Genomic DNA, 25,186 nt, shown 5'->3' on the forward strand with positions numbered 1-25,186 from the left:
TAAATAAGATGGATCCCTGTCCCCAAAGGGCTCACAATCTAAAAAGAAACATAAAATAGACACCAGCAACAGTCACTGGAGGTACTGTGCTGGGAGTGGATAGGGCCAGTTATACCAAGGTCGGGTGCCAATGGGTGTCAATATACCAAGGTCGTGTGCCAATTATCTGGCCACGGATCCACAAATAATGAGGTTCTACTGTATACTTAGCTAATCAGGCCGGAATATATCAATACTGAGCCATAGAGTGAAGTGGTGGTTAAAAGATAAGGAACACCATATGAAACTTAGCACAGCGACTAATGTAACTCAAACCCAGACAAAAAGTAAAGATGACAAAAACAAGCTGATCCATATAGATTAACAGTTCGAAATTTTTGAAAGAAGGACTAAGAATCTCAGTACTTGTCCAATAAAGATGCATTGCAGTTAGTGAACAATTCCTATTTGGGGCCATGTATTACAGCAAGCGATTGCAATTATTCATAAATCTGGCCTCAAGGATGGAAGAGTAATAAATGTTTCCATTTAATCAGATAATATTACAGCCCCTTGAACAGCAGTTACTTTCAGACTGATTGGTTTCTCTCCAAAGAGCAAGGGAAGAGTCAGCAGGACACTCCACGGAGGTCTTTTGCTAAATAATTCCATAACCACTCTCTCAAGAGTAGACCCAAATTTTACAAGATACTGAAAGGGTGCACAAAGGAAGGCCTTATCCAGAAGATACAGCCAAAGCTAAACCAAAACTCAGAGAGGAAGCCAGACACGTAAAGCCAGATGGAGCTGTAGCTCAGTCGTAGAGCTTCTGTTTTGCATGCAGCATGGTCCCAGGTTCAATGGCTGGCATCTTGAGGTAGGACTGGGAAAGACTCCTGCCGGAAACCTTGGAGAGCCACTAACAATCAGGGTAGACACAACTGAGCTTGATGGACCAATGATCTGACTTGGTATAAGGCAGTTTACTATGTTCCTAAGAGAATCTAGCTGTCCAACACATTGAGGCTGTTCTTACGTGCAGGCAAAACCAGGCAAAACCAAAAACAGACTTGCCCATGCATGAAAACTGCTGCGATCATACCCAATTCCAGCAGCGCCTTGGTAGAAAACCTACCAAGACACCCACCTTCTTAATAGTGATGTGCAGGGACCGGTTCGAAGGCCATTTTACAGGCCTCCAGACCGGTCCGATCATGGAGCAGTTCAAACGCCAGGGTAGGAGTTCCTTTAAGGGCAGGAGGAGAATGTGCTTACCCTTCCCACTGCTTTTCCCCTGCCATCACACATTTTTGTAAGCATTTGGGGCGGCAGAATACCTCCCTGCTGTCTCTTCCTCCTCTCGACAGCAAAAGGCTTCAGAATTAATAATTGTGAGTCTTTTGCTGCCGAGAGGGGAAAGGGGTGGCAGGGAGGTATCCTGCTGCCCCAAATGCTTAAAAAACCCCACGGCCAGGGGGAGGGAAAGCGGCGGGAGCGGTAAGCAAGCTTAACCCTTCTTAAACAGGGTTAAGAGAACAAGTGCCTTTTTAACCCTGGTTTGCAGATTTTCTGCCACCAGGGCTCCCAGCTGGCATTGAGAAGCTCAGCATAATGCACCGCACACTGCAGGTTCCAGGGATCTTCTGACTGCTGGTAGAAGCCAGTAAATGTCTGGCTGAGCAATCTGCTTGCCTAGCAAAATGACCAGGATCATCTGCGGGGGAGGTAAGCAATTTAAGGCTTGTTCCCCTGTAGTGTGGAGCCCTTTCTCCATGACAATGAGAAAGGGCTCATTATCTCCCAAATCCTAGTAGTGGTCTTGGCTGGGATGTTGTAGATCACCAAGGACAAACATGTTGTAACAAAATCCTGTATCCACAAATTAAAACTGGAGCCCCAACACTGCAACCTAGATCCTAGCAATTAATAAGCTTTCTTCCCAATACAGATCTAAGCTTCTTTTTATCTTAGTGGAATTTAAACCTACTATTATCAATACTTCCTACAAGGACATGAAGTTAGATTAAGTTAGTTGAGACAATCACCTAGTACCAAGGCACTGAAAGGGTTAGAAGACAACAGTACTGAACAAAAAAGTCCAATAAAAAGTTCACAAGTTTGTTTGAGAGACATTTTATAACTAAACTTAGATGTATATCAGACATTTTGAATACAAATAAAGAAAACAAATATAACAGGGCAACCACTCAGCAGAACTGAATTAGGACTCCTCCCCCTTGTTAAACTGGTATGTTCTAAATTATAACCAAAATAAGAGAATAAAATTCCTCCTATTGCTAATTCCTTCAGATATCCATTTTATGAATGTGTTTTCAAGTATAGGAGAAATACTTCCGCATGAACTTCCTTGTAAATATACTTTAAAATTTTGCTTTTCCAAATCAGACACCAGCAACTTACATACATGCCTGTATCAATATAAGCCTAATTACCCTAGACTTTAGTTTTCTGAACATGAAAATATTTTCATGAAATGTGAAGAGTTCCTTATCTTCCATGATAAACAAATTATAAAGGAGACTTGTTGACATCAGTGAAATTTAATGTTCTACATCTATTTTAATAACTTCAGGATAAGTTTGGTGATGAACAATACAATTGCTACATTAAGCACAGCTGCAATTTGTTCAATACAAATAGTCAAAAGAGAGAGAGAGAGAAAATAACTTACATGAGGGAATGATGAACTGTGGCTCCGTATTACCAGCATATCCCAGTTTGGTATACCTGTAAAGACCAAACATCAACAGGTTACATTACCAGTGACCAGGTAAAAGAGCATATTTATAGATCAATGCCACAGATACATATGCTTTTTCATGAAGATACCGAGAAATCAAGATCTCTTTATTCTCTTAATCTCACAGATTCACAGCACCTGAAGATTTAAGCACCTGAGCCAGGCGATGCAACCAGGAGGGGTGAGCAAGCAAGACAGCGTGGGTTGCTCTTCATGGCTATATCCATCATGCTCAGGCAGGCTATGGGCTGACCAAGAGGGGGAGTGAGCAACCCATTTTGTTTGCTTGTAGTCATGTCAGTCCACTGATTGCCTAAGCCAGACAAACACCACCAGGAGAGGAATGAACAAGCAAAATGGGGGAAAGGAAAGCAAGGCAGTGAATCTGCCCCAATGGAACAGCAGGCCTTGCTAGGGGGCAAGCCGTGAGCAACCCCAGCCGCCACCACACACATGGAGCAGTGGGCACTGTGGCTCCTAGGTCTGGGGGCTGGCTCTTAGAGCCAAAGAAAATCACCAACACCCAATTATGAGTAGAGCTAGTTTAAGCCCCGAAAAAATCAAGCCTAAGTGCTACTGACTAAGTGCTACTCACTGCACGTACTCAAGTCTAAATGGTCACTGTGATGACAGTAAACCAATGTCTGGGAACAGTTTTATCAGCTGCCACATATTTAATTATGTTTCATTAGTAAAATCATGGTGTTTAACAGATATGTTTATGTGCCAAGGCTATCCAGGTCTACTTTCCATGCACCAAATCTCAGCTCTTTCTTCAAATTTCTGGCCTTTGTTCTTTTGCAATTGCTGCACCTTTGCCCGAGACTGCTCTGCCTTCTCACATTTCTATGTTCCCTCTTTAACAGCAGAGGGTTTTTAAGAGACTTTAAAATGCCTCTCTTGTTTGCATTTCCCAGAATCTAATTTGCTCTTTACCATCTGGCAATCAATGAAATGTACTTTGTGTCCAATATCTTGCCTCTTTCCCTCTGCCTCCCTCCCCTGTTGTGCAGTCTTCTTTTAGACGGTAATCCATAAACAGTGAACTGCTTAAAAAAAACCCAAAAAAAACCCCAACCTATTATGGCTATTAGACAAATCATTCAAATAATATGCTAGGGAAGTAGGACAGTCCCGTGGAGGCCTGTTCTATTTGCTTTCAATAAGCCTTCAAAATTCCTAGGTGCTGCCTTCTATAAGCATAACACTGCACCAGTGAGGCAGTCTTAAGAGGCTACACAATGGGGCATTAAGATCACTTCCCTTTCTGCCCCATCCCAAAGACTCTTTTGTGGGGCAGCTGTACCATATATAGATTCCTAGCACTGACGGCCAAAACAGCAGTACTGCCAATGGCTGCTGCACCAGCACAGAACAGAAAGCCAGACCCCAACAATGTAGAAAGAATGAACTTGGCGGTGCAAAAGGACATCTATTACAAAATTATATTTCTTGTTGGGTGAATACATGACTTAGTCTTACTAGTTTTGTTATCTTTTCTTCGAGGCCTATCACATGTGCAAAGGGCTTCAGTGATGGAGAAATGTCTCCCATGTATGCTGCAGTAGAAGAAAAATGAACAGGGAAACTCCTTTTTTCACTCTTTGCCAATGTCCAAGAAGGAAAAAGCAGCTTCACTCTACCCTCAAACATCTGGAATTTCTCCTGAAGTTCCTTACGGGATCAAAGATGTGGCGTTTTGCAATTTCACTTACTGCTTCTTTTCTTACCCAAACCTCTATGCAAGTCAGGTAATATTCTGCCTCTTTCGAACATCTCTGCAGTAGCCAGAGAGCTTGTGGGGTGGGGGAGGTGGTGTTTCCTGTCATTTTTGCAGCCGTTTGGAGAAAGGAAGGAGGATGAAGCACTCCTGTTGCACACAGCATTCTCTAACCCTCAGCACAAAAAGGTGGTGTCAGGCTGCTGGACTTCCCTTGCATCAGGTGAGAGGGGCACTCACCTGATGCAAGGAAAACTGTGGATACCTAAGCTGCATACTTCAGGCAGTGTACATCTAAATATATACTTCTAAATATATCAGGTTTGCTGACTGACATGAACTTGCACATATACTGTAAGTTTTTATTCAACAATAAACCTTAAGAAACCAACACAGGTGAATCTCAGGAACCTCTCCAAGTCCATCAAACGTATGGGTAGCATCAGGCCTTCAGTGCAGCAGCATGCCATCAGCAGGAGTCCTTTGTGCAAGCAGAACTCTGCTGTTTATGGGAGGCACTTCCTCCAGTGGTGCATCACATACTGCAGGTCTGCATACTGCCCAAGAAATTCCGTTTTAAGGACATGCTATAAACTAGAAACTGTAGAATACTACATTTTAAAATAGCATGAAGCCACCAATACTATAAACAGATAAGCAGCATGCAAAATATCTATACCAAATAAATATATGTGTCATTTGTGATTTAAAACTTTACTGGGTTTAAAAACTGGGTGAAACCATTAGTAACTGATATAATCCTTTTAATCTGCCTGATGCTTTGAAAGCTTCTTGGTCTATTTTACAACAGCACCATGAAACAGACTCCTGCTATTTATACATTTACATATGGGATCCTGAGATGTGTGACTTGCCCAGTACCACATAATGAACCCATGGCAGCTATAGGACTGCTTTACAGGTTTTCCCAGGTACAATCCCAGCTATTCACTGGCTGCCAATATTTTTTAAAATGCTGAAACACAAATTTAACATAAACATTTTTAATATCTGATTATAGCAATGTAAATCCCTTCATGGAACACCAAGCCATAAACACAAGTTTGGTATTACTTAGTAACTATATAAGGTTTGGAAAAAACCTAGCAATGCACCTAATGCTCACAGAAATCACTGGGTTCTGGTATGCCTACAAACTCCGTACAGAATTAGAATATAAGCAACTTCATTATACATTCTGTTCTGGCATACATGACAGTCAACAACTTATTTAAGAGTATTGGCAACTTGGAGTTCCTTAATCACTAGCATCTCAGAGATGTGCCACTGGTAGAATTGAACCTACTCACTATGCTATTACAAAGAAGAACTATGATTGCAATAGATTTCAGAGGCAATGTTCTGTACTGAATTCTGTATTACAGCACTACCTCCACTAATTATATGGCACTGTTTCAGTATCAAAGAACTCTCCATAACTCATGATGGCAAACAAATAAGAGTGGCTCCTTTTGACAGCGAGAAACAGTGGGTACACATATTTCAAGTCACGTAGGTACATACAAGACCAGAGAACTTCTGACTGAACTCAATATAAAAGCAAAATCGTTGTATAGAGGCATGTCTAAACGAGTTTATAAGCCCCTGAAAGTGGTGTCAACATATTCAATTTGGATTCCAAAACCCACTTTAGATGCATATAGATAAAGAGCATAGCTTAAATCAAGAACTCTCAAAATGTACCTCCTGTGGGAAGAAAACTGACATTGGTAAACAGGTATTTTATAAAGTGAACCCACCTTAAATGGTATCTGTAAATTATCACACACACAATTCTCCAATACCAAGGCTTCTAAAACTAGTCACACATTTAGACTGTAATTTTTAAATGAGCAACATGTCAGTTTCCAGTTATATGTGTGCTAAAGGTGTACTCTACATATTACACATAGTTGCAGTATAATGAAGACCCAATGCCCCTTCTCATAGGGAATGCCCTAATAAGGAGGTTTTTTTTAACTGGACACTTTGCAGAGGAAGGAGAATTCATTATATGTGACTTCAGTAAAACATGTCATCTGCTCCAACAGCTCTCCAATCACAGGCTCATTAAGCTTCAATTCCCTTACTCTGAGTTAATGTAATTGTTTTACTTTACAGTCAAATTTCTCTTAATGCAGCTTTGCTTTTACCCTGCACCCCTACTTACTATTGTCTAATCCTATCATCTCTGCCCCCAAATAACCTATATAAGCATTGGGAATCCATAAACATATTTCCCAGACACATGCAAGTAGCAGAAGTCCCCAAAGAGTGTTGTGAATGAATGATAATAAATAGGTAAATTAATCTGATGCTCAATTAATGCTTTTATATCAAATTTATCTTCGTACCCATGATGTGGGAACAATGATGGCCGAGCAGATTAGGATTAACAGTTACATGGAATAGACATGAGAATGCTTGAATCCCTAAGAACAAGCACCACACACACTACCTCGAATGGTGGATTTCTAGGAGATCAGAAGCTGGATAGTCCAACTAGCAGACAGTGCCATCCTGCTCCTCTACCACTCACATAGTAGAGCTTTTTCTGAAACACACACACTTAATATTTAACAGAATGTCTGAACATAGATTTCATGTGCCAGAGTTCGGGGGGGAGGGGGGTGGTTGGAATCTTTAAATAAGCAATAACAGGAGTTTGTGTCTCTTTTATCATCTGCCTTTGGGCAGTTGCAGGAATGCTGTCTGAAAAACTGAAATCTAGCCGCTCCCTTTGCTGCATCAGCAGTGGTATGTGTTTTGCTTTTAGATTATGAGCCCATTGGGGAGAGGGATTCATCTTATTTATTTATCTATGTAAACCGCTTTGGAAACTTTTTTTGAAAAGTGGTATATAAATATCCATTGTTGTTGATACAAGGTGAGCGGGGGGGGGAGTTGTGGGCTCGGCCCGAGAGGCAGGCACACTGCTGCCATTGTTGTCCCCCATCACATGTTGTGGGCGAACCAACTGGAGCTCAGGAGCCCCTGCATAAGCAGCCGGCTCTGTCTGTCCTTTCTCAGTTGCTCTGCAGGCAGGCACCCTCCCGCCCGTCCCTTGACTCAGTGAGGGATATTCCAGTCGCCTTTTGGGGCCAAGTAGGAATTTTGGGGGTCTGAGCTGATTGGCTATGGTTGGGGCCTTTTTTTTGCCTACTTCTCACTGACTTTGTTAAGGTTGATACATGGCTATTTGATCACTTTGCAGTTGAGTTTGGGTCAGAGTAGGTTAATTAGCAATGGTGTTGGGCTGGAAAGCCAATATGGTGAGTGGGAATACAGAGGAAGGCTTGGTGATCTCACAACTCTCAGGCTGGATCTGCTCTCACTCGGATGCATGCCAATGAACGCTGAATAGTGCCTCACAACCTGGGTTGAGGTGGGCTGGCATGAATCCCCTTGTTGGGAGTAACCTTGTAGTAGAGAAAGTTTGGACAGGTTCCGAGCCGAATCAAAGCCCAGTCCTTCAGCCTCCTGTGGCAGCTAAGAGAAATAATTATATAGAAGATAGATAATCATTTCAATGAGCTAAGCTTAATTTTTCTCAGATTTAGGAAGACTATTCTTACTGCACAGAACAAGGTGAATCTTCACACATGTACTGAAGTGTAATTTATAAACTAGCTAGAGATCTGAAAACTTATAAGTTTCTTTATGTGGGCATGCAAAAAGCTCAAGGTAAATACTTCATTACTGGAAGCTCTAATGATCAAAGATTGTATTCATTCATTCAATTTCTATACCACCCTTCCAAAAATGGCTCAGGGTGGTTTACACAGAGAAAAAATAAATAAATAAACAAAATGGATCCCTGTCCCCAAAGGGCTCACAATCTAAAAAGAAAAATAAGAGAGACACCAGCAACAGTTACTGGAAGTACTATGCTGGGGGTGGATAGGGCCAGTTACTCTCCCCCTGCTAAATAAAGAGAATCACCACGTTAAAAGGTGCCTTTTTGTCAAGTTAGCAGGGGAATATATGGTGAAAGTTGATGCAAGAATACAATAGGAACATAGGAAACTGACATATACTGAGTCAGACCATTGGTCTATCTAGCTCAGTATTGTCTTCACAGACTGGCAGCGGCTTCTCCAAGATTGCAGGCAGGAATCTCTCTCAGCCCTATCTTGGAGAAGCCAGGGAGGGAACTTGAAACCTTCTGCTCTTTCCAGAGCGGCTTCATCCCCTGAGGGGAATATCTTGCAGTGCTCACACATCATCTCCCATTCAGATGGAACCAGGGCAGACCCTGCTTAGCTATGGGGACAAGTCATGCCTACTACCACAAGACCAGCTCTCCTGGGAAGGGAGACAGGTCACAATAGAGGGTGCAGTTGAGATGGACACCCGAGGAGGCAATAAATGGAAATTAGCAGGGGGCTGAAAGAATAATCGTGTGGAGGACAGGTGTGGTCAAGGAAGCTTTACTTCGCAGGAGATTGGGCATCACACCTCAAGGCAAGAATGACCTACATGAGAATGGGCTATGTTATAGGGCATTCACCTTGGAGATGGAAAAGGTTAGAGTGCGACAGAGTCACATTGGGAGGAGAGAGGTCCCAAACTGAGTATAGAAAGGATGAGGGTCATTTAAGGAAAATAAATGAGGTGGGAGAAGGTAGGTGTTTTCTATGTGGGAGTGCAGAGGTGAAGAACAGAGGATAGCTTAGGCTTGAGATGTCTGAGCAGATATCTGAGGACCAAATGGAACACTGTGCTGATTTCAGGGGTAAGAGAAGGCGGCAAATAGGACTGAGTTATGTGAAGCCCAGAGACTAAATCGGGCAGGTAGACACATGTAACAAGAGGAGAAAGCTAGGGATAAGAAAGACCAGAATGGAGTTGTTTTTGAAGCAAAAGGGTAACAGAGTAGAGGGCTATCAATCTGCTAACAGAAAAGGATTCTCCAGACTCAGCAACAACATATGAGCCCAGCTACAGGGTGGGGTGAGAAAGGGACCAAGAGTTATGCAATAACTGTTAACAATAATCCCTCCCATTTTGTATGACAATATTCTAATAATTTGGGATATCAGATAATTGGATCACTGCATTCTAAAACCCAGTATCTGGTTAGTAAGACATACAGCAGTTTCTAACATGCTTTTTATGGTAGAGCACGCACACACACACACACACACACACACACACAAAAGGATAATTCTGTTAGCTTGTTGTTCCTTGTCTTTGTGCAAACCTTTTGAAACCTTTCTACTATAGTTCTCAGAAGAACTAGCATTAAAATACTATCAAAACTCCTGCAGTTGTTAAGATGTACAGCAAGTCAAATACAATTTACATCCCTGAAGTACAGACACTTTACAGCAAGTTTGAGAGATCAAATATTTAATACCATCCTGTTTTGCCACTAGCTTGATGTCATCTACTTTGCTGTTCCACCAATAATACCAAGAAAAATCCTAACACCACAAGTTTTCTTACAATTCCAAACATGTTTGCAAAACTGTTAAATGTGTTAAAGATGCACATTACCAGAATTAAGTTTTAAGTATTTATTAAAAAGTTAAGAGTAAATGCTATTAAACTCTGTTAGGTTTACTTCTGGAAGCATGCAGAGGGACAGGCTCTCCGTGCAAATGTGGTGGCCAGGCACTTAGAAACACAAGTTTTCAAAGCAACACAAAACAGAAGACCATTCAAGATTAATAGACTGCTTAGTAGCTTATGTAGGAAGCAAGCCATTGCACACAAATATATTCTGAAGGCTGAAAGAAAAATGCTAAGATGTACTTCCCGTAAAGCCTAAGCTCAAATTGTACAATTCAGCAGATCTAAAAATATTCATAGCTACTTTAGCAAAACTGTCAGAGAATGAGTCATGAAAATAAGATTATTGGCAGATGCTCTGGCCACTCAATACTGAGCCTGGCTGTTATCAACTAGAATCTTTGCTTAAGAGAGCGACATGCCTCATTTTAAGCAGGTAGTTTCACATCAATGACAAAAAGAAAGTGGTCACAAGCCACAGTTGTGCACATCAAATCATGGAAAAATTAAATATAAATATTCGCCTTAAAATCTGATCTGGAAAGGATTTTAGATGGGCAGGGAGGATGACTTAAACATGCCAATGAACTATATTAGATCTACTTACTAAAGTAGGTACAACTTGGGCCAGCCCAGTTTTACAATACAGTACCAGCGCAAATCAAGCAAAGTTAGACAAAACTCATCTATGAATTAAGGAAGAATTAAACACCTCAATTTCAGTTCAGTTTACAGTAGCAGTTTTCACTATTTAACCGATTTTGCTATTAGCAATAATTCAGTAAATTCCAGATTCTCCTGTTATTTCAAACTGAGAGCAGATTCACACAATTCACCACACATACGTTGGAGAAATTTCTGGGAAACACTGGATACGAGCAGCACAGGACAGGCATGATAGCTGTCCAAATCCAGTTCCCGAGTTCTCCACCTGACATTCTCCCCAAGATCTAGAAGTTGGAGATCCTTGGAAGTCAGGAGAATGTCAGGCGTGAATCGGATTTGGGCGCTCAGATGTCACATCTGCTGGGAGTATGCACTGCCAGTCTCCAACATTTTCTAATGTAATGCTGCTGCATTTGGGTTAAGATTTAGCACGACTATGTTGTGCAAAGAAAGGAACATCTGTTCCAGGCCAGTTCTTGTGCTAGAACGAGTTATTGACACATTGCACACAACTTTGCACAATTTAGCTTATTAAACCTACTAATACAAAATGGTGACTAGATGAGCAAGTCAATTAAATTCCTAGGTCAGCTATGAATGCCTGAGAATCCTTGTGCTGATTTGGAAGTTCAAAATAGCACTTGGGTCATGGCTGTTAGAAAAGTGTAATCTTAAAATATACTCATTACTCCTCATTCAGTGGAGAGCAAACATATTTTTAAAAAATCATTAGTCACTGTTCTCTAGTGTAACTGATTTAATTCTGGCTGTAAAATATTTCTTAACATATGCAAATTCTATAGCTGAAGCAACTTCAAATGAAGACATACAAAAACAAATAAATCAGATATGAGCAAAGCTAGAATGGTATGGTATAAGCATATCTACTCAAGTACTTTAAGAGTACAGATTGCCATTTCAAAATACATCAAACAGCTGCAACAAAGCAGAACTCTGAGCCATCACATTCACTAAAGTTTGCAGCCCTGGAGCAGAAGTAATGCTTCCATTCATGGAGAAAGAGCTTTAAATACAACCCTGTGATCTTACTAGAAACCCTTATCACAGCTGGAATCTATCACATACCAATCTTGGACCAATAAGCAGTGAATTGGTCAGTCAAATTCTTCGCTTTCCAAATTCAGCTTGCAGGTAAGCTTCCCATGACTAAATTTCTTCACAACCAACACAAAAAATACTTGCCAGAGTAATCCATATAAAGCCATCTCTTTTTAACCTATAACATTTAACTCAATTTTTCAGTTGTGTAACTAGAAAGACATTCAGCAAAAGCCATGCAGAGTTTAGGATAATCTATCAACTTTTCAGTGAATTGGTAATTATCCACTTGCAGTTTTTGCATCTGAATTTTTCCTTTTATTTAAAGTTTAGCAAGCACTTAACTTGCGCTTATAAGAATAAGGAACTAGAACAGTTTGAACTGCCATTTGTTAGCAGTGTCAAAGATGGAGAAAAACTGATACTTCAAAGCTACAAACAAAAAATCCTTTGTTAGTCTATAAAAAGGAACAGGAAAATAGAGGAAACTTTAGGCACATAGCCCCAGGCCAGTTCACTCAACCCGGTAATTACTGCAGTAATAGATATTAGCTTTGCTTTACTTCTTTTCAATACTGATATTTTTTAACTAGCTTATCGGTGGTCTGTATGAAGTCTCATGTTAATCTAGCTCCTGATGATCATTTATTTTCTTCCTACACTGAATCTCTTGCTAATACAGGCTTCAAGTGTCACTCTGGCTGCCACCAATGACAATGAATATTTATACACCACTTTTCAATAAAAGCTCCCAAAGCGGTTTATATAGATATAAATTAATAAAATGGCCCTCTGTCCCCAAAGGGCTTACAATTAAAAAAAGGAATGTAAGAGACACCAGCAACAGCTACTAGAGGGATGCTGTGTTGGGATCCGATAGGGCCAGTTGCTATCCCCCTGCTAAATAAAAAGAATCACCACTGATCAGCTGCTCCGATTGACAAAGATCAGACTCCAGCCAGTCTGACCTGCAACTCATTTTGCAAAGAAGAGAAACTCAAGCCTATATTGACCAAACAATGTAATCAAAAGCAAAAATAAGGAGGAAAAGTAGGAAATGCAGAATTAACTAAAGGATGTGTTTGACAGCATGAACTAGGTAAGGACCCATCAGCATAACCAAGCAGACTCAAGGTTGAAACAGCATGCAGTCTTCCAATAATTCAACAGTGTCCTTTTATTATTATTCATCCAAGGCACAATTGATAAATATGGCACGTTGCAAGGTAAAATAAGCAAAAGAAATAGATCCCTGTCCCAGGAAGCTTATACATATTGATGGTGATGAGACAGGAAGTAGCAACAAGGGATGAATGCAGACAGACAGAAATGCATATACTCTGGCTTCATTTCAATGATGACTAAATGATTTTGCCATAGATTTCATGAACATATCTAAAGGAACAGAGAAAGATGATATATGTTTGAGGGAACTTGAGACATAAGGGACAGCAAGGGAGAACAGGAACAGTTGTTGCATGCAGCAGGACAGCTGAGGTTGCTAGAGCTGCAAGAGTCAAGATCACAGATTGAAGCATATTAGGCAGGAAATAAGTGCAAGTTTTAACATTTAACATTAAGAACAGGCAATTAAACAGGAAGCCCACATAGGGATCTGAGGAAGGGCACTGTATTGTCAGAATCAAACAGTTGAGTTATTTTGGCAATAGAGTTTTACGACCCCCTATATTTAATAGGCTGGATCGAGGAAAAAACTCATCTTAGATTTCAGTATATACAGTAATGTTAAGGTAAAGCTAGACTGGGTAAATACAGTGCTAGGCCTAAGGGCCACATGTTTTAAATCAGTGGATTTGTACAAAGCTTTCCAATTCTGGTGTCATTCTACTAGTAATGATATTTTCCACACAGATTGTATTATTGTATAGAAATTATATGCCAACATGAAATTACATCCAATATAAATGAAAAGATACAGAAAAGGCCTCTTTCTAGCTCAATCAATTTGAAACATGATTACTGGGATAAAGCAAGGTGTATTAGGACAAATTCAAATCAAGGTTTCCAGGAGGGATGTGTAGGGAACCTGTTCAGAGGTCCTTTTACGGTCCTCTGAACCAGTTCGAAAGTCCGGTGGTCCGAGACTGGGGGCGGGGGAATATCATTAAGGACTGCAGAGGGTGCTCTTAAACCCACACACACACACACTGCATGCAAAATCGGTCCCGTGGGGTGGCAGCATACCTCTTTGGCGCCCCAGTACATTGCAGGCCAGAAGTGGCCAGCAATTACCAGGCACTTCCAGTCCACGGCACACCAGGGTGCCCCGTTGGACCAATTTTGCACACAGCGCCAGTGGGGGAGGTAAGAGCACCCTCCCCGTTCTGAAAGCTACCCCCTGCTTTGAGCTAGCAGTTGCTGATTCCATGCACATCCCGAGTTTCCAGCATAGTAGCAACTCTGAAAGCAGGTCAAACAAGAATCATGAAAACAGCATCTGCCACTTTCTCCAACCTTTAGGTTGTTGGAACTACTAGAGTAGGGACTACATTTCACAAAGCAGTCATTTTATTAGTATCCTGTTTTTTCCTTCCAAGGAGCCAACAACAGTATATCCGGTTCCCAAATAGTGTGGCATCAAGGTCAGCTTGAATGAACTACAGGAGAAACCATCAGGCCATCCTGTGGAACCCAAAAACGTTTCAGTAGTCAAGGTTAGCAAAACAAAAGAGTAACTACGTGCTATTGTATTACCCGGTTCAGAATGCATCAACAATATTTTTATACATTTTAAACCATACATCTGAACCACACATTTAAACGATACATTTTTAAACCATACTTTTAAAGTTGTGGACTTATATGTTACATAATTTTAGAAGTCTCATTTGATATTTTGAGGTTAGTGCTGGTACTATCAGAGTGTTTCCCTTTCACTATCCTTTGGGAACAGTGATGTTCCTTACATATACCTCTAGAGAGCAAGTATGGTGCAGTTGGATAGAGTGCTGGACTTTGACTGAAACTTTTGGGTTCAAATCCCCAATCATGGAGCTCACTTGGCCAGTCACCAACTCTCAGCCTAAACTTTAAAAAGGAGCAGAAACTGCCGAGAGTTCCTTGGAGGGAGGACAACATAAACCTCTATTTAATAGCAGTACACATACTCACCAGCAGTCAACACACTGGCTGACATCCAAAGGAATGGTACGCTCATACAAACATGTTACACTAGGACAAAAATACCACACTAGCTAGTTCCACTACACTGGGATCTTGTGTTCCAGACAAGTGTTAGAGCAAGGATGTTGTGCAAAGAAAAAGGTATCTGTACCAGACTTGTCCTTGTGCTAGCAGATGTTGACAAGTTACACAAAGCATTGTGTGTTGCGTTGTAGCACCATCTTATATGTCCCAGAGAAGGTCTTCCACTAATAGCTGCATATCACAGTGGAGAGCCACAACCTTGCACAAGTAAACTTACTTATCTCAATGTGCTAGCACAACTCGTGTCTGGATGCCAGCCACAGTTCCACTATCTTTGTTGTGCAAGCACAATCAGAGCACAAGAGATTGTACAACTTTAAGCATCTACAATCTTCATGTGCATCTTGTTCATTGCACAAGAGCAGCATTAGTCTCAATGTGTCAGCCACTGTATTGCCAGCTGGTTAGATTCTGAATTTTATCTATAAAAACTTCAGTACTCCTAAAGCCTTTAGAAGTTTTCCTGAAGCAAGAAGAGGTCAAACTTGTATTTTAGAAATCTTATGAACAATAAAAGTTTTGCTGTACAAAACCCAAACCACACATGCCAATAAAGTAATAACTAGAATATCTTGTTGCCAGCCACAAACAAGAAGTCTAGCCCTCTTTACTAGATGAGAAGTTAGGAACACATAAGCGTGTTGAGGTGACTAACCTGAATTATCAACTGTCACGCCCAAAAGAGGTGCATTTTAAAAACTACTTTGTCCAAATAAAACACACCTTGGTCCCAGAATTCTCTCCAAGTAGGATCCTGCACAGCCCACAAACACTGAACTGCACTTCTGCAATTTATGGTAATGCTTCTTTTATGTAACTTTAAACATTAATATAGAAACACACTGAAAGACTGCTTTGAGATTTACTTCTGTTTCCTCTATTTTATTATTTATGTATTCGATTTATATACCGCCCTTCCAAAATGGCTCTGGGCAGTTTACAGCAGGATTTTAACACAACAATTCCTGTGGGATAGAACCATAGTTGCAGAGCTCATCATCAGAAAGAGAGAAAACTCTTAAATGAGCATTTACTCAAAAAGCAGTATTCCATTGTTGCACTAGCTTATCCTACAACCAAATTTACTGCCATATATCCTTGCTACATATTTAGAATATATATGAGTTATATATTCAACTCTGTTCTAGAAAATATACTACCACTAATCACAATATTGTCTTCGAAATGCCAAAATTCTGTAAAGAATCAATACCTTTCTGAACTGCTTTCTCCACTCCCTTTTCTAGTTCACATGATTTGACAGCTTCAGCATCACTCAGGCATTCTCAAACTTTTTAATACTGTGAACCCCTAAAATATATAAAGCTACATGACAAACATCCCCCACCGCACAATGTTTAAAGCTACTGGGCCGATATCCTGACTAATGATCTGTAGACCAGAAATGTGCAGCTAAGGGTCAAGCAAAACGTTTCCAGACTAGCAGAGAGCTTCTGAAGTGCGCCCACAGCACAGGCAAGCTCCAAAAAGTATTTGAGCTCTTGCACAAGAGTAGAAAGAGTGCCCATGCTTTGGAAGCAAGGCAGACGAGCACAGGGGCTAGTGTATCACTGATGTTAGGAGCACACACACTTTGATAATCAGGATATCAGTCATCGATTTGATTAGGTAGAGATAAATGAAGCACAACAACAAATATTTATATACTGCTTTTCAACAAGAGTTTCCAAAGCAGTTTACACAGAGAAATAAATAAAATGTATCCCTGTCCCCAAAGGGCTCACTATCTAAAAAGAAACATAAGACAAAGACCAGCAACAGTCACATTTCCCTTTTAATGGAGGATTAGCTTGCTTTCTCCTACTAAGTTTTTCAAACCTGGGTTTTATGTTGGAGACTGCCAATCTAGTTTTGGGCACCAAGTTATTTTCACTAGGTATCTGCTAATTATGTCAGCAATTGCTGAAGACTGATTCGCGCAAGTAGGAATCAAGTAAAGTGAGTCCGTATTATCATGGCTCTCAATTATTTGTACTTAGCTTGCACACTAATCCAAATTTCAGGAAGAGACACAGTGGAATGGGGAGGCAGACAGGAGAACAGGAGCGGGGGGGGGCACCTGGATCCTCTGCTGCTCAAAGCTAAGGGCAACACCACAACGTGACTTCTTTGGCCACTCATTAGATGAGGTCTAGTGAGCATCTCCCAAGAGGGAACTCTCCCCTGACCTGTTAACCAAAGAAGCGCCACTGCTGTGCCTGTCCTTGGCTTCATGAGTGATGATGAAGTCAAACAGTAGTTGGTTTCTGTCTCCAACTACCTCCCATAGTCCCTGACCATCTCCACACCTTGGACATATTGAGTACGGTCCCTGCCCTCCTGACAGCTCCCTACTGAATTATTTGGGAACCCCTGTGGGGGTCTCAACCCCACCCACCCCAGTTTGCAACTTCCCACACGTTCCTGTAATCATACTCCTGTTGAGGGAATTTAATAGTCCTTCATTTGTTTCTCTCTCTCTCTCTCTCTGGTTATTTCTCTGTGTGAACCGCCCTGAGCCATTTTGGAAGCGCGGTATAGAAATCGAATAATTAAATAAAATAAGATTTTTTTCCCCCAATGATATGTGATCATTATTCTTGCTGCCATTACTAGTTTGCTACAATTTTAAAAAAATCTAGAAGCATATACCCATCAAAACCACCAGAGGAAAAATACAGTTTGTCATTATTCTATAAGTCTTGCACATTACATAGAAACAGGGTAGTAGAAAGTACAAGAGACTCTTGTTTCCTCTTTTTGGGGACGCAGCTGGCTCCCACACAGTAAGCTATACAGACTATAGTTGTGCGTACCTCTCAATCATCTTCTGTGACAGGGAAGAAAGGTTCTAAGTTCCAACTTTTTATGTTACCCAAATTGTGAGCACGTGTTACTTACAGCCTGTTCCTACCACTCAATCAGTTCTGTGTAAAGTCATTTCAGTTCTGCAACCTTAATACCCCTCCCAGCAATGGACTTAAGTCCCATTCAGTTGTATTTACAAAATATCTAAGCCTTTATGCAACCTAGTCCTGACAGCAGCTTACAAGTAATTAGATCTAGAACACCATACAAATGTCCAAGTGCTTCTGTGAAGCTATACTACAATGGCTCTACTCCATTAACAAAAAGCCTGGTATAGGCCAAAATAGTTATTCATTGATAACAAATGTGGCACAAGGAGTTCAGCAGAGGGTCAGCTATTACTACAGAGCAGAGCAATATTCAGCACTGCTACAAAATTTAGTACAGCCACAAAAGCTCTACAATAAAAGGCTCTCTCAAGTTATGCAACATAGCTTGGGGAATTATTTATCTGTGTCTTGAGGAAACAAAGCGATATTCTCTCAAGTTTCCACTGGGTGGTTAATGTTTCCAGAAGGGAAGGGCAGAGGAGGAGGAGTCGTCAAAAACTGTATAACATTTTACTGTTTACTAAAATAATGTATGGACGCCTCTATTATAGGAGACTAAAAAATAAATGAATAAGCAGAGCATCATGGCCAAGATGGGACCGCAAATACTAGACAAAGGAAGATAGGAAGCTGCCTTATATCGAGTCAGACCATTGGGCCATCTAGCTTAGTAGTGTACACTGACTAGCAGCAGCTCTCCAAGGTTTCAGGCAGGTGGCTTTATCATCTCCATCTGGAGATGCCAGGAACATTTTGCACACAAAGCAGCTGCTCTACTGAGCTAAAGCCCCATCACACAGACACTTACCCTTGTTTAGCATCAACAATAGGAAAGTTAGTTCTAAGATAAATACACGATCTGCTTTTTTAGCCATGAAGTAATGAGGTCATGCTATCTCTTTGGAATACATGTCTTTTTAGATATGAAATAATTGCAATGGCTCACATGCCACAGCCTTATGGACACGACAAGAGCTCTGTCCTCACAACACTAACAGCACATAAGGCTTACCAGACAGCTGCAGTGCATCAAGAAGGGAAGCAATTCTTGTTTTTATCAAATCCTTACAAAAGACCTTTGGGATTCAGGAATATGTCCATGAAGGCTGTGCAACCCTCATAGACATCCTCCTGGATGCAGAAAGGACTTTTGCAGGGATGTGAAAAAAGCAAAAGTTGCTTCTCCCTGCCCCTACTTGATATACTTAGGTTAGATTCTTGCAAGGATGGATCCATATCCTTCCTCTTAAGGCTGCATGGCATGTCAGCTACTGCCCCTTGGTATATTTCAACAAATCCTACAGCTTTAAGCGAACTGTTCTTGCCATGGTAGCCTCCACTTATAATTATTCCACAGAAAGAACATGACAAACTAGGGCTGTTCTTCCGACATTTTCATGGTGCTGTGAGACTGGTATGAATAAAATCTTCCAAGCTATTGAGTATCATCCCAAGAGGTTTAAATTCAGTCTTAAATCTAAACCTTAATGGAATGAGGCACTCTACACTATAGGCAGAGTCAGATGACTATGAAACTATGGTTTAGATCAGGGATTCTCAACCTTGGGTTCCCGGGTGTTATTCGACTTCAGCTCCCATAATCCCCAGGCCCAATGGCCTTTGGTTGGGGATTATGGGAGTTGTAGTCCATCAACATCTGGGCACCCAAGATTGAGAACCCCTGGTTTAGATAATTGTAAATGAGCCTGCAACACTCTCTCCTCCTATTCCATACCCCAAAGAGATCAAATTACCTCTTTTGAACATACATTACCTTTGTGAAGTAATGGAAGCAGAAGCTCTTCAATAAATGTCAGATGTTACATCCCAAATCAAATTATTCTTTTACCCCCATCAAGTTATTTGAAAATGTATCACAATAAAAGCTGCATTCTATACACAGTTACATTTGCCTTCCACCACTGTTCCCTCTAAGGTGTGCACACATGCACGCGCTCACAAGTTTCTGGATGTCTGCTCAGTTCATTTTAGATCTCGCTCAGGTTAAATCAAGAAGACCCCACTCTGACTGCATGTCCGCGCACACACTGCCTTGATACTACCACCCAGAACAAAACTCATTCCACACAGAGATGAAAAAAATTAGAGGGATCATTGCCTACCACTGAAATAAGTTAAAATTGTGTAAGTTGTTAGGTACAGGGCTGACTTCTTAAAAATCTGATTCCTAAAATGTTTTGTTAAGAAGTGAAAAGCCTACAAAGTTGAGACTAAACATCAAGTGCATTTCCATAATTCCAAGCCATAGATCCGAACACATCAATAATTTAAAACTTAAAGTCAAAGTACCTGCACATATGTTTTCTGTTAATCATTTAATAGCTGTTTGATCCCTAACTACATTTAGCAATGTTCTGTACAGAGCAGCAGCAATGGCTTATTTTCTAAAGAACTGCACAAAATAAGAGGCGAAATCAAGTGTAATTTTCCCATAGAACACAGAACAATCACATTCTTAAACTTCCCTTGTAACCTGTTTTGGGAATTCCTTTTAGGTCTGAAAGTCATACACCAAATATTACAATCCAACAGCATAATAAATGGCCTAAGCATACCATTCTAAGTAGCTGAGGTATCCAGTTACGTGAGATAATGGAACAAGTGCACTTAGCCCTACAAATGTGATTGCTTAAATAGCTGTGCTGTACATACTTTGTTTATTTTCCATAGAGAGGATTTGATAAGCACAGTTATGGTATGTATCTGAGAGAAGCCTCAACCACATTGTTTCATTATTAAGAAAATTTAACTATTGTTTGTCATGATGTTGGCATCGACAAACCATGAGATCAGCCATCAAGCTAGAATAACTATTTGTGCCAACTATAGTCTAGTGTGATATCTAAGAGAGCCAGCACGGTGTAGTGGTTAGAGTGCTGGACTAGGACCGGGGAGACCCAGCGTGATGTAGTGGTTAGAGTGCTGGACTAGGACCGGGGAGACCCGAGTTCAAATCCCCATTCAGCCATAATACTAGCTGGGTGACTCTGGGCCAGTCACTTCTCTCTCAGCCTAACCTACTTCACAGGGTTGTTGTGAAAGAGAAACTCAAGTATGTAGTACACCGCTCTGGAATCCTTGGAGGAAGAGAGGGATATAAATGTAATAATAATAATAATAATAATAATAATAATAATAATAATAATAATAATAAAGATGACAAGCCATAGTTACAGCCTTTGCTTTGCCTTTGGAGGCCCTGTACCATAGAAAAAGGTACACTGAAAAATTAAGACAACAAACAAGTCAGACCATGCTTCATTCATATATTTGGAAACAAACTATGATGAGTACAAACCATGTTTGGTGCAATGTCTGAACTGAGCCCATTTTAATTCACATGCCAATACCCAAATGAAGTCAGCACTGCAGAACTAAATTTTCAGTACAATGGGCACTGTCAATACTGTAAGGACCAGCAGGCACACCGAGCTTGCAAAAAGGCAATTCACACGTAAACAGAACACACACTTACCTGAAGGCAGACTTGAAAAAGGCAATGCGTTTCAAAAAACTCAGGGGCATCTTATCGACATAATATATCTGGTGCACTGTTCCCTCTAACAGGGATTCCCAAATGCTGTTCACTACAACTCCCAGCATCCCCAGCTGCAATGGCCTTTGGCTGGGGATTGTGGGAGTTGCAGTCAACAACATCTGGGAATCCCTGTTAGAGGGAACACTGGTCTGGTGCATTTTAACAAGCACCAGACATTGCTGCTTCCTGGCATATTATCCCTTTTAGGACAGGGAATAAGTGTCTTATTCCTTTTGCTATGTAAACTGGTCTGGGAACTTTTAAAAAGAAGCTGTATATAAATATTCTGAACAACAGTGTCCATTAGATGAAGATGTTCACCTGCCCTTTGCACTTTTAAATGATTTCTGCAGCACACACCACTATAACATACTGCTCTGCTGCATGAAGTATAAATCAATACTACTGTGTGTCATTTTCAATAAGCAATGAACAAGTGTTTACAGCTGAATCCCAAGTTTCCAGGGTGTGCGTGCATGTGAGTGTAAAAAAGGTGAGATATTTGATTTACCAAAATCAATTTTCTTCCAAGAATGTTTCTACCACAATTTTAGATGCCAAGCACCATACATCACATAGCAAATGAACAGAAGTTAAGAAGTTTAAGGCCTACTGCTCCCTTCCACACCCCTTCTAACTGCTTATAGTGAAATCCAGAGCACATATGACATAGATTAGATATGTGAAATACAATAATTTCATAATTAATGAACCTGCACTATCTGCATGTGTACACAAGGTCTTGGAGAAAATAATCTTTTCTCTAAAACCAACATATAATTTTACCCATGACAAAGTCACACTTCATTGATGTTCTGAAGCAGCTTTATCTAAAACATTTGTCCACTGAACAGAATTCAAAAGTCCCATTCAAAACTGTACCATAATTACGAGTTGCTGTGCCTTGTGGTCAAAGTTATTATTATTATTCTATTTCTATACCACCCTTCCAAAAATGGCTCAGGGAGGTTTACACAGAGGAATAATAAATAAATAAGATGGCTCCCTGTCCCCAAAGGGCTCACAATCTAAAAAGAAACACAAGACAGACACCAGCAATAGTCACTGGAGGTAATGTGCTGGGGGTGGATAGGGCCAGTTGCTCTCCCCCTGCTAAAAAAAGAGAATCACCACATTAAAAAGGTGCCTGTTTGCCAAGCTGTAGGAATGAATGCGTGCTCACTGACAGGTCTCTTTGCAGAATCTGGGAATAAATCCCAAACCATTTGTGTTTAACTGCTAGGTTATCAAATTAGGAGTCAACACCAAAGGGATGAGTGTGTTGTGAACTATGGGGCATTCACTTTTGTTATCATGCACACGCTTAACTTTACCACTGACAGAAAGTCTGCAAAAAAGTAGACAGGTCTCTTTTGTAGGTGCAAAATCAAAGCTTCAAAAAGTAAGTCTTCACATATGGCCTATACTGCAATTTACTGAAAAGTCACAGGTTCACCATATATTCAGGGTGAGATAGAAGAAACCAGAATTCAAGCTATTTGCAGATTTAACAAAATAGCACCTGATCAGTGTTCCCTCTAACGGGGATTCCCAGATGTTGTTGACTACAACTCCCAGAATCCCCAGCTGCAATGGCTTTTGCTTGGGGGTTATGGGAGTTGTAGTCAACATCTAGGAACACTGCACCTGATTTAACTCTGCTGCTATTAACCACTAGTACTCTTCCCCATTTATACAAACTGCACCATAAATATTTTTGTTCATCTAAGCACATTTTAGGGCAAGGTCACCATTTACAAAGTGTGTTATGTAACAGTATTATTAACCAAATTGGAAGCTTCCTCTTTCAAAAACAAAAAAAGGCATGTATTTTTTAAGACTTTGAAACTGACAGGAAAGTAACCTTTTAGGCATAAAAGTTGTACAATCATTCATTCAAAGTTACAATATCAATGTTAGAAGTCGTGGCTGATAGCCACACACTGAGACATCTCAGAATTCTTTTTAGAAACTATCTGCATAAGCATGATGCAAAGCGCAGTCAGAGAAAGCTTCCCTCACACTCAGTTCCTTAAGACACTGGTATGACAGATACGAAGTACCCAATCCAGTACTGTGGGAAGCTTTTGCGTCCCACAACTATCCTACGCTTTGTTCATTGCTGCCTTCCGAAAAGAACAGCAGGAAGAGTATCAGCAACTACTCAGGAAAGCTCTTTTCAAGTAGACTCATATTCGGCATTAAACATCGTTATTTTCTCTCTTATTAACCACCGGCAATGGCTGAATAAGAAAAGCGGTTTCTAAAAAAGATTTGGTCAGGTTTGACACTGAAAACTGCCTTATAAGGTATAAAAGCCTGGAAGGAGGAAGAGCCTTTGACAAAACTAAGGAAGTTCCTCTGCGCTTGCTCACTAGAGAGGGTTAGACTTTTTTCCCCTCCCACATAGAGAAGTAATACTGAATAAATGACACATATGGAAAAATCATGGCATTGCACAATAAAGCCCTGCAAATTTTTATCTTCACCAGATCAACAGTAAACCTGATTTTCAAAAGAAAATGTTACCCAGCTTTAAGGAACTATAAGGAGTCTAACCTAATCTTAACTCGTGCCTAAACCAAAGAAATATTCTAGTTAAGAGTAGATTTTTTTTTCCCCAAGAAAAAATTGGAAAGCATTACTTCCTAAAAGAGATGAGACAGACAATTCCAGGAAAATATGAATGAATTGGTAAAAAGGACAAAATATATCCAAAACCAAGAGGAAAAAAATGCTGCTTTTTGCCCATTTTCAAAAGCCTGTTCGCCTGTTGGAAGCAAGTGGGAGGCAGAAACAGGTATTCGGTTCTCCTACGAAAAAACGACGACTAAAAACCATAGCAATTACAACCCCAATGCGTTTATAATTGGGGGGGGGGGGCAATGTGATCTCTTTTCCATAGAGGCCGAAGCCACCAGAAGGAGCGGGGGGTGTCACATTATTTTAAACGGCAAGATAATGGAAACCATGCTGTTAGGCAGGGTGTGACACCCCCGTCCTCCCACAAAGCCACATTTCTGAAGGTGACGATCTAAAGCCGGAGAAAAAGAGAGGGGTCAGACACCAAAAATCCGATTCCCCTCAAAGTTCCTATGCACACACCCTTCTCCCAATCTTACAAGTTGAAGGCTGTTCCAATTCGTACGATCGAGGGGGCGGGAAGGATATATGCCCTGGGTGGGGATGGACTGAAAAGAAAGCACTTGGTGCTGGCTGAGGACAGGGAGAATCCCACACCCCCGGCTCCCCCCACCCCACCGCACCCCACCTGAGAGGCAGTGCTTTCCTCCCCCTTCCCTCCTCAAATCCCAAATGCAAAAGAAAATTGCAGCCTGGCCGCTTGGCTTCCCCGCCCTCTCCATCGCCTGGAAGCAAACTGTCAGCAGCACCAAAGAGGAGCAGCCTCCCTGGTTGGTTGCTCGCCTGCTCGCTCCCTTGCCCATTCATCCGTCTCTCTCGCTCCGCTCCGCTCACCCTGTGCCACAGTCCACCACGCAGGCCGGGAGCCGCCCTGCCATCGTCCTCGGGTCGAGTCGGCGCTGGGGAAAGGTGCGAAGGACCCCCCTGAACTCTCTCGCTTCCTTCCACTATGGGGGAGTGAGGCCACCCACTTCCGCAAAGGAGCCAGCCAGCCAGCCAGCCACTCACGCCCTGCCCCAGCGTCTGCCTGCCTGCCTGCCTCCCTCCCCCCCACTCGCTCACACACGCACAGCCCCGGCGAGCGAACCCAAGATGGCTGCCTTGGCCGTCCCTCCCTCCCAGCCTGAGCGAGGAGGACG

At 41.3% G+C, this 25,186-nt stretch overlaps 1 protein-coding gene across 1 annotated transcript in view; it reads right to left on the minus strand.

Moving 5' to 3' along the window:
- ACTR3 (actin related protein 3) overlaps positions 1-25,186 on the minus strand; it is a 46,560-nt gene extending 21,374 nt beyond the window's left edge. Inside the window, exons 1-2 of the mRNA XM_053283992.1 lie at positions 24,882-25,186; positions 2,672-2,727 (exon numbers count right to left, since the gene is read on the minus strand). Coding sequence (XP_053139967.1) covers positions 2,672-2,727; positions 24,882-24,925 — 100 coding nt within the window. The 5' untranslated portion in view covers positions 24,926-25,186. The remainder of the gene's footprint in view (positions 1-2,671; positions 2,728-24,881) is intronic.

Source organism: Hemicordylus capensis, chromosome 1 (genome assembly GCF_027244095.1).
Source record: "Hemicordylus capensis ecotype Gifberg chromosome 1, rHemCap1.1.pri, whole genome shotgun sequence".
NCBI classification, from domain to species: domain Eukaryota; kingdom Metazoa; phylum Chordata; class Lepidosauria; order Squamata; family Cordylidae; genus Hemicordylus; species Hemicordylus capensis.